The sequence below is a fragment of the Otolemur garnettii genome, unplaced genomic scaffold (assembly GCF_000181295.1).
Source record: "Otolemur garnettii isolate 467f Iridium unplaced genomic scaffold, OtoGar3 scaffold00005, whole genome shotgun sequence".
Classification (NCBI taxonomy): domain Eukaryota; kingdom Metazoa; phylum Chordata; class Mammalia; order Primates; family Galagidae; genus Otolemur; species Otolemur garnettii.
The window spans coordinates 25,230,230-25,241,117 of NW_003852400.1; the positions used below are offsets into that span (position 1 = coordinate 25,230,230).

The 10,888-nt window shown below is 41.0% G+C and overlaps 1 protein-coding gene and 1 pseudogene across 1 annotated transcript in view; both read right to left on the minus strand.

Annotated features, from left to right (window-relative positions):
* Positions 1-10,888, minus strand: part of COL28A1 (collagen type XXVIII alpha 1 chain) — a 190,010-nt gene that overhangs the window by 1,237 nt on the left and 177,885 nt on the right. The window contains exon 33 of the mRNA XM_003782701.2: positions 1,169-1,301. Within this exon, the coding sequence (XP_003782749.1) occupies positions 1,169-1,301 (133 nt within the window). The remainder of the gene's footprint in view (positions 1-1,168; positions 1,302-10,888) is intronic.
* Positions 3,834-4,439, minus strand: LOC105887904 (annotated as a pseudogene).

Here is a 10,888-nt window from a genome sequence, read left to right on the forward strand (position 1 = left end):
AGGAGTTGGAGGTTGCTGTGAGCTGTAATGCCACGGCACTCTACCCAGGGGGACAGCTTGAGGCTCTGTCTCAAAAAAAAAAAAAAAATTAACTGAGCGGTTCTCTTTATATCAATTCTTGGACAGAGAGCAGCTCTTACAGGGCACTAAACAAGAAAGCAAAGGAGAGCTGTGTTAACAATAAGATCACATTGTACTAAATGAGCTTCCTTTATTACAGAGGTTTCCATCTGTTAAAGCCCCTTTTATTGTGTGGTACTCTGTCCTGCCTTGAGTAGCATTTCCTACCTGAGGAACTGATTCCATGGTGGGAAAAGCCCAGGGGTAATGGGCACCAAATAGTAATTGCTATCTGAGACTTGTAGTCTGTGAGGTGGTTTGCATAGCATAAGCTTTAGATCTCAGTAGCAAAACCAGCCCTCTCTCATTTCCCTTAAACATTTCACCAGATTTAGAGTCTCTCCATTAATTTTGCAAAACTTAAATCTAAATCGACCTCTCCTATGTAGACTCCTTAGATCAAATGGAAAGGAGCCATAGATTTCCACGACCTCTGCTCTTAAAAAGAAAAACTAAATCATGTCTAGTATGTAACTGGTTTTCAAGCTAACCTAGACTTCTTTGGGGCATGGGTGTTGTCCCTCTAGCATGTTCTGCAGAAAATATGTATGTAACATATAATTTTCTATAGATATTAACTCTATAGATAATATGTTGAGGAATCAGAATATAGATTTTAGCTTTTTTCTTTCTTGTAAAATCAAGGGGTCAAAAATTCAAATGCCTACATGCAATGAGGGCAAGGGTAAGATAATAGGGAGCAGTAGAAGTCACAGCAAACAGGAGAATTTAATCCTGTCTAAAGGCATTTCAATTAAAGTAATAATAAATACTACAAGGGCTTTAAAATTTCTTACAGACCGAATTCATTTCATAGCCGTTCCGATTTCAAATACAATATATACCCTCTAGTGAAAATCATCTCCTGTTCTCCCTATTTAGCATCACATTTCTCTCTGGATGAGATCCTAGAAAGCATCCTTCCTGTGCCTCACATTGTAGGTATAGTAGCTGATTAGCAGATATCTCTTACCTTTGTACATCAAATTTTCTTGCTCTACAATTGCAGTAGGGGCTGGAATTCTGGTGTCTATATCCTCTGTCCTACTCTCGGGGGTGCTGAGCCATGGGCTGAGGGTGGCGGCGGCAGCCTCAGATAAAGTAGTGGCAGATAGACCATCATCAGTCCAGGTAAGCTCTGGGGGCTCATTCTTTCTATCCTGCTCTCCAGGGATACTGGGCTACACACACACAAAAAAATCACATTTTTAATTACTGATAATATCAAGTCAGAAAAGCTAGTTTGCTTTTGGGAACATTTAAGGAAAAGTTCAGCACTCTATGTCTCCTCAACTCTCTACTATTAACTATTTCAAACTAAAGTTCTAGAAAGAAACCCCTCCTGTGTATGCATCTTGAATATCTAAGTAGTAGATTTTTCCACCACTCCATGTGGGTGCATGTGTGTTTATACACACACACACACACACACACATACAGAGTCTGTGTCCAGGCAGATACTTTTGTGCTGGGCCTTCCAGAGAAGGAGTGAAAAATGCGAGGAGTTTTTATCTTCATTCTTTTCTTAGTTACCGCAATGAATAAGGAAAATTACCACTAACCTCTTTAACATTTTGTATGGCCTTTTTCTCTCCATTTCTAGCACTAGAGAATTTAACAATACAGTAGAACCTCTGTAAGTTGAACACCAACATACAGAGTTGTCAACATAAGGAACTTCCATTGGGTACATGTGGTTCATGTCCAGTCTATGAAAATTAGGTCAACTTGAGGTGGTCAATGTAGGGAAGTGGTTAACTACAGAGGTTCTACTGTATATTCCAAAATATCTACTATGGACTCAATCAATTGTAAGACTGGAAATTGGGTGGCCGAAGACAATTAACATAGCTGAAATAAAAACAACAGCAATTACTTTTCATCATCTTTGCTACCCAACTCTCCGCAGAAAACACCTTTTCCTTGCCCTCTCTATTATCCAGACCCCAGCTAATGCTAAATGCTGTAGAATGCTTAACTTCTAAATCCTAAAAAATGTTTAGTATCTAAGGAAGAAAGGCTTACAATGTCAAAAGCAAATCTTCTGGACTAAGCCTTTCAGGTTTCATCTAAATTTATGATATGTAATGAAACAGGAAATAAAAGTGCTCTGCTTTAGACATAGAAAAAGATTGTGTCAGTTATTCTTGTTTGTTTATTTGTTAATCATTAAGTGTTTTTGTACAAAAAGTAGTGTTCTTTTGTTTTCACATTAAAACACCAGGGTGTTGGGGGAGGGATGTAAGAAATAACAAAAAAGATGCTTTTATAACATTTTTCCTGTTTAGAAAGAAGAAAAATCATTCCAATAGTAAAGTCCAAAGATGAAATAATTTCATTTTCTTCTCTAAAGGCTTATAAAAGGCCCCCGTCTGTTAATTCCATCCCTCTTTTGTGTTCAGTGGAGCCATGTTACTCTTCAGTGGCCCAGGGGCTCACTATTACAGAAAGATCAGCCCAGGTTTCTGGGCACATGGCCTAAACTGAAAGATGGAAGCATCAGAGGATTAAAAACCTTTCTCCACAGAAATGTGGGCAGAAGATACCTCCCTGGGCCAGCAGAAGGGACAGGTGCAGCGGCATTCTACACCCAGAGCAGAGAACAGCCAAACTCTAGATGTCCCACGTCTGCTTCCATTCCCTTTCCAGAAGATCAAAAAAAAAAAAAAAAAAGCCAAAACCACATGCCTGCGAAGAAAGTGCAACATATGCGTAGAAATGCTGGTAGCAGGAAATGGGAATAAGAAAGTTTTGCCAGCTTTTACTACAAATGGGAGGGAAAAAAAATCAAGAAGATGCCATCACCACAAAGTAAACAGACTTCTCTCTTCTGGAACTCCATTAGCAAAGGAGGTCAGTTCAGCTTCTCTAATAAACCAGAGTAGGCATTTTGGCTGTATGTGGACTGTTAACCACAAGCCCACAATGGAGGGCCCCAAGTCCAGCTCTAAGTTCCCCAATGCCAATAAGTGATGTGATGGTATCTTGTAATCCTGTAGTTGGGATAATTCACACTTTTCCCTTCCTAATCCCAGAGGTGAGAGAAACAAGTCTAAAACATTTTCAGGCTCAGAACAAATGGGAGTACACGGATTATAACCAAGTAATCACTGCAAAGTAATTCCAAGCAGCAAGAAATTTACCAGATTCTCATGGAGACTACTGTAGGGTACAGAGTAACAACACGAAAGCATCCAACCTGTATAAATAATGCTTCTTTGTCTTTCTGTTTTAATTAAAGAAATTCAGTGTCCCAAAAACTTGTGAAAATGTGTTCACAAAACAAAGGGCCAGGAAGCCTGCTGCACCCTTTTGCCCATTATACCTATTTTACTTATACCTTCTGATACCAAGAGTGCAATACCCTCTGTTTTCATAGGCCCTAGTATATGGGTCTCATAACTGTACCTCTAGGGAGAAAAAAACAGAAAATAGGGAACCAAGGAACAGAGTTCTACTAGTGAGAAAAGGATGCAAATCAAAGCAAACTGGAAAGCAAGAGCAATAGTAAGGGAGAGGTGAGAGACCCGAGTACAGACTGCTTGAGAAATCTGGCTGAGTATGCTTTGGTTTGGGGGACAGAAGAAAAGGCTGGACATTTAAAATGCAATCACATTGATAATAAATGGTCATCCCTTTCTTCTGATTCCTCCCCCAGCTGGTCATCCCTCACACCACGACAGGCTGCAGGCACACAAAGTCACAACTATCTGCTACCAAGTTGCCAACAGGAACCGCCCAATGATATAGACAGCTACCAGAGATACAAACGTGACAAGTAAGATAGAACCCACACTGAGATGGGAGCTCTCTGAGGAACAGGCCAGGCTGCTATCCATCTCAAAGAGGTAGAAACAATCGTGGACTTTGCCTCGCTCCTCAGACACAGGATGAAAATTGTCCGCTAGGGTGTGTGGATTGCAGGAGATCATCACCACTGCACGACGCTGCTCCTTGCCACAGTGCTTGTCATATTCATCACCCCTGTTATAGATCAGCATGATCCAATTACTTCCATTGAAGATGTGAGTCTCGTTGAGTCTCCCAACCACCATCGCCTTCCCATTCCTTTTGTTGATTTGTACCAGGCCTGCTCCAGAAGTGTGGTTGCCAGCTTCCCGGCACACCCTGAATATATACATGTATGCGTCAGAGTCCTGGCCCACAGTGCTTTCAAAACTTTTGTTAAACAGTGGTTGCAGCCTCTTCACTAGAGCCAACTCCTTCTCTGACTCTTTACCCTTTTCTCCTACCAGGTCACAAGTTTTTTCTTCTGTCTGCCAGGAGTCTTTCACTGCCACAGCCAGAAGTAGTAGCATTAGGAGTCCAATCCTCCAGCTGACCATTGGGGCTCTGTAGCACTCACTTCCCCATCAAGACTCAAGACTAGTCATGGTCATTTTCCATTTTTTAATGGAATCCCTCCTCTCTTCCCGCTGGCTCATTTCTGATGTAGGTGCCCTTATCCTTTTCTCCAGCAGCCTACACTTTTCGAAGAGCAGCCCTGACGTTGAGAAAACTCGAGAGAAGTAGCCTCAGAGAAGTAGCTCTATGTCCCAAGAGCGGAAGCTCCGTGTCGTGTCGGGGCAAATGGAGTAGCCAAAGCTCAGAATCCCCCCGGGGGTATCTGTCTAGGGCTGGGAGACCGGGCCAGCGATGGGCCAGACGCAGACCCGTCCCAGAGCTCGTAATCAGAGGCCCCCTGTCCCCCAGCGCCTCACTGTGCCCCACTCCGGGAACCGGAAACAGGAAGCACCAAGAGGCCGCGGGGCAACTGCTCCTCCCACTGGACCCCTCGGCCTGTGACGAGAGAACCCTGTCGCCCCTTTCCCCTTTCGCTCCCAGACAATCTTAAACGCTGATTGGCCAGTATCTCAGGCGCTTAATCTCAGCCCTCCTTCCCGCAAATCCAATCACTCTATTGAGACTGGCAAGTCTAGTTTTGCTGTCTCCGGGCGGCTTTCTACCAACGTGGTCCCGGTGCCCGGCTCCCAGGGCTTTCCGTTTCGGGCCCCCAGGCAATGCAGGGTCACGCGCCAGGCCAGCCCTCTGGAAGGTCCCATTAAAGAGCTGTGTCAGTTATCCTTGACAGTAATTGCCAGGAGCTTGGCAAAACTTTCACAACGATAATTACATTCTTTCTTCTTTTTCTTTGTTTCCAGCCATATAAAGTTGAGTCGGGCATTCGCTTCCATCCTGGCACAGTGTGCTTATTTATCGTTGCTAGTCCCTCTCTTGTTTATTAGCTTTTGTTTATTTATTTAAATTGGTAACTCTGTGAACTCTGTGACATAGTTTTTGATGCTTTTTTTAAATCCAGGGTTGCTGGCCTACTGTGGCCAGAACTAACAGTCCCCATTAGCTGCCCTCTGTCATCTGAGCTGACTGCTTTTGACTTTGTACACACACCCACACCCACACACACACACACACCCCTGTTGACGGAGGGGTTCATTCATCTACTACTCATGGACATGTATTTTTACAGTGACTAAGTACGACCAGGTGATTCAGAGCAAATACTTCCATCAGGATTGTTTTTGAGCACTCAATTCAAATACAGCAGTAACTTTTGACTTTTCCTAAACACAATTTGAGTAGAAATCCAGGGAAAACTATCGATCACTTTAGGTTCCTCTTTCTTACAGAATGATCCTGGACGTACATGTAGCAATTTAAATGTGAACTTTTTTTACAATCATAGAACTAAACAATTTCAAGGCTAGAGGAAATTTTTCTCAGTCCCTCATTTTCTATTGGGGGGAATAAAAAGCTTCAAATGATTAAGGAATTACCTAAAAGTTATCGGTAAGTTAATTGGAAAATCTAGAAAAATCCCTTAGGGGGAAAAAATACTGTTGTTGGTTTGGGGGTTTTTTTTGTTTTTGTTTTGTTTGTTTTTTGTTTTTCTTTTGGTGCATACTTCATTTTAAGCAAGAAGTAAAAGAAGAGCTTAAGGAGTAATTTATCATACATAAAAGTTAATTGTCATTAGTCCACATATACTGTCTATAAGGTGAGAATGCTCCATTGACAAAGTGGGCTGGCAGCATGATTCTCTTAAACAGTGGTCCTCAACCTGTGGGTTGCAATCCACAGGAACTGTATTAAAGGGTTGCAGCATTAAGAAGGTTGAGAACCACTGCTCTTAAAGGAATTAACCCTACCTTTAGATCTTTATTTCGTTCAAGTCCTGAGGTCTCACAAGTTATCCTTTACCTCTTGTAAGTGTAGGAATATGTGTTTACTTTCTCAATCACATGATCATCTGAAAACTTTTGACTACTGTAACATTACACCACTGGATCCAGAACAAGCAACATTAACATTTTTGATAGCATCAATCCAGATCAAGGAGATTTTAGATTAAACAAATGAATAATTATGATGGCTTGAAATTTGTATAATTTGCTTCTTTATTACAAAAGCAAGACTATACATTGAAGGGACTTTTAGAAAATACAGACATCAAAAAGAAGAAAATAGGGTGCTGCCTGTAGCTCAAAGGAGTAAGGGCCTGGCCCGATATGCTGGAGGTGGTGGGTTCAAACCCAGCCCTGGCCAAAAACCGCAAAAAAAAAAAGAAGAAGAAGAAGAAAATAGAAATCAGAAGTAATTTCACCTGCCAGAGATAATCCTTGTTGATATTCAGGTGTTTTTCTCCAGTCTTTCTTATATGTGCATGTACTTTTTTAAAAAAACAACAAATACTATGTTTGGTTTTCTATGCTGCATGTTGTTTATTTCTTTTTATCTACTGTGTTATGATCATCCCATAGAGTTCACTGTGACTCTATAACACTATTTTAAATTTAGAATACACATAATACAGTGCTCTTTTTTAATGTCCTTTTTTTCCTGTTAGAAACTTCATGGCTAATTGCTAAGTCAAAGAACACACACATTTAAGGCTTTTGAGAGAAAGATCCTCTCCAAAAGTATTTATCTGTTTTCACACTCACCAGGAGTATCTTTTCCTAAATGATCACATGTACTAGATATTGTGATTGAAAGAAGAGAAAAATCACCAGTTTGAGGTGTGAAATAGTCTTCAGCTGATCCACATAGCTCTGCTCACATTTATCCCCTCACCTTCCACTACTTCCAGAATATTTGGCCTCAACCTTTCATTCCTTCCTCCTCTTTAGTCTGCCTCAGGCTCTCCCAGGAAAAGTTAGTCTCCATCTGCAAAGTCTTCTCCAATAACCCAGTCAGCACCGTCTGACTCTTCCATACTTGGCCCTGATGATATAGAATGCAAACTATAGTCCTGTCCTGTTGAAGAGTAGCAAAATATGCCAGCCCCACATATGCCATATTGGCATATTGATTATTTGGAGCTGAAGATAATAAAGAAGCAGATACAAGTTCTGTGCCCTCCCCCATTTAACTAAAAGCTAGATATACACTTATACAACTGTGCTCACTCTCCTCTCTGCCAGAAAGGGCTGAGTTAATTACAGAAGACAGTTTATACCCTTGGACCAGAGATGCACCTGATGATTCTACCTAACTCATTCTCACCTTCTATTATTCCCCCCATATTTTGCTTTCCCATGATTTTCCACCTTAGAAACCTAAGGTTCATTTCCTGTTTGTCACGTCTCTAGAATGTATCATTCTTTTGCTAAGATGCTACATATCTCCAAGTTCTAGCCATGCCTTTGAGTAAGTCATCGCTGAGCAATCCTCTGTGTTTGCACACTGTACATGTTAACAAACTTCTCTTAGTTTTTCTCTTGTTAATCTTTCTTTTGTCCGTGTAACTTACAGAGCCCCAGCCAATGAACTAAAGGCAGAGAGTGGGAAAAGATAATTTGCCTCCCTTCCTTTGTTTTTTTTATCATTTCCTGTTTGACATGTATAAATACCACTCCCTTGATTAGAGAAATTAAACCCATGTCACATCTTTTGTTCATTCTTTTTCTTTCTCTTCTTTTTCTCTTTCAATCTCTGCACCATAGAGCAAGTAAACACTAGTCACTGAATAAATGAATGGATTAGAGTCTCTCCATTACACTCATCTTTAGGTTGGACTTAATAAGGATTTGAAAGAGGGAAAGAGAGGGACAACTTTGGATTATTCAGCTCCTCTAGGCTATAATGTTATCATTTTTAAAATAAAGAAAAAGAAGCCCTAACATCCCTTCCAATTCTGAAAGTGACACTTAAGCAACACAAACTTAAATGGCATAATAAATACCAAATTCATGACAGTGGTTGCCACTGGAGAGAGGAGGAAAAAGCTCTGGAGGGACTAAGCTAGGAATTTACCTGAAGCAAGAGTGAGTGAACAAATGAAAACTCTGGTTTCTTCCGGGTGGTGAGCACCCAAGTGTTGGTTGTATTCCTGTTCTCTTTTGTAAATCTTAAACCTAAAAATAACGAGCTCTGCCCATTTCTCCTACTCCCACACTGGCCTGCCCTGGAGCACAGAGCTGGTTCCAGCTCCCAGCAGGGGCTCACCATAGTACAAGGCATAAAAGGGGAGTCTAGAGCACGTGAGGGGCTCGCACCGCAGTCCAGGGCTGCTGAGTGCAGCTGGTCAAGCAGATGTGTTAAGCTCGCTCTCTTACAGCCTTTGAGCTAATCTTTACCAAGAAGGGAAACAGACTCAACGCGTCATCTCAGGGACACGAGTGCCTGAGCTGACAGTAACTGACCAGGTGCCTCACATTCCTAAATGTTTTTGGTTTCTGATTTCCAAACACTTTCCTTGTAATTCATTACCCAGAATCTCACTTATATTCCAGACAAGCTCTTCAAATCTGAGCTCATGTCTGCTCTGGATGAATGCCAGCGATCATTTGCATTGGCCCTTATGTTTGGATTTAGCATTTTCCCAGCAGTGTGGATCATTTGGCTACAGTCTGCTGGCTCCCCAGCAGCACCTCTAGGTGTCTGACTTCTCAGGGGCTCTTTGCAATTGATTCTTCCCAGGTGTTAACACTTCTCTCCGGGTCTCTTAGCACTTAATGTACTTAAATTGAAGGCCATTTATCTGCATTTTATGGTTGCTAAGGGCCTTCAAGAGAGACCTCAAACTTGGGCTGCACCTCCTCAGATTGTCTTGGGCTTTCATAGAGGGTAATGTGTAAGATTTTATTCTGTTTAAGCCCTCTCCTACATTAGTACCGTATAAGGCTCTGCATTCTGACACTGCCCCTGGAATGTTTCTGACCACCGTAATTATATGCTTTTAGAACAGGAGGAACACTCTAGTAATAATCCCCTGTTTTACAGATGGGAAAACTGAAACCTGTAGAAAATAAGCAATTCACCCAATGTAAGGCAGCTATCAGATTTCTTTCTAAGATGTCATTCATCGTGAGATACACTATAAGCTTTAAAAGTCTTTTTAAAAAGATCACACACATTAAAAAGCTGCATCCCAATTTCAGAAATAATAAACTAGAAAAAATACAGATTGGGAAGCCAAGTGAATAAAATTTTGGCGTCAGCATTGAGACTATCAGCCCAGTTCCCTGACTTCCAAGTCTGGAGGATTTCTTCCCAATCAGTTTGTAATGTATTTTGTTGTTCTTGTTTTTTCTTTCTCCTCCTTAGGACAGAAGCACTTTATCTTCTAAGGGTAACAAGACTATAATAATATGCCTATCAATTCTATTATTTATGCAATTACCAATGTATAATGCTTACACCACAACTTCATGTAGCGATACTAATAATTAGTTGTTATGCAGGGTTTTACCAAGAATTTGATTTTTTTTAAACATCACAATAGGAGTTTCAATTTTATAAACAAGTAAATGATAGTATTGATCATATAACTTCATTTATAAGTGTGACTTAGTCAAGACCACTTCTAAATATTAGGTCTGACTTTAGGAAATCAACTTAGTTTTTATGTCACTAGCAAAACTAAAGGTATGAATGAATAAAGGGGATGATGGGGCAAAGGAGAAATGTTAAGAACACATGAAACAGCAGCACCTGTGGCTCAAAGGAGTAGGGCACAGGCCCCATATGCCGGAGTTGGCGGGTTCAAACCCAGCCCCAGCCAAAAACTGCAAAAAAAAAAGAACACATGAAAGAATACAGTAGCAATGAGTGTGGAACATAAAGCAAGAATAGGCTGTGGGCTCAGCCCCAGTTTCTTGCTGGGTGCCGGGTTGGTGGGTGAGGCGGTGCCTCGGTAAGGAGACCTGCAGGGGAAGCACTTAACTCCGTTTTCCACAGTGTGCTGTGCCGTGAGAGGATCTTAGGTGTGCCCATGTCAATTTTTAGAGATCATTAATTAAATTATTTTTGAAAGAAGTTCAAAGTACAGTAAATCTATTCTTTATTTTTTTTTGCTCTGTTTTTTGTTGTTGTTCTTTTTTTTTTTTTTATTGTTAGTCAATCTCTGAGGGTACAAAGAACCAGGTTACACTGCTTGCATTTATTAGGTAAGTCCCTCTATAATTGTGTCCTGCCTCCAACAGGTGTGTCACACACCATAACCCACCCAACCCCTCCCTCCTTCCCTCTCTCCACTCCCCCATGTCCCCACCTCCCATCATGTCCTAGGTCATCAATTATCCTCATATCAGAATTGAGTACATTAGATTCTTGCTTCTCCATTCTTGTGATGATTTGCTAAGAAGAATACTTTTTTTTTTTTTTTTAGATTGACATAGACATAATTTAAGTGTGCTGAGGGAGTTTAACTATAGGTTCAAGTGTGCCATGATATAAAAAGGTTGACAATTACTGGCTTAGTATGGGACACAGGCCAGGGGTCATGTGCATACTTTTTTTTTTTTTT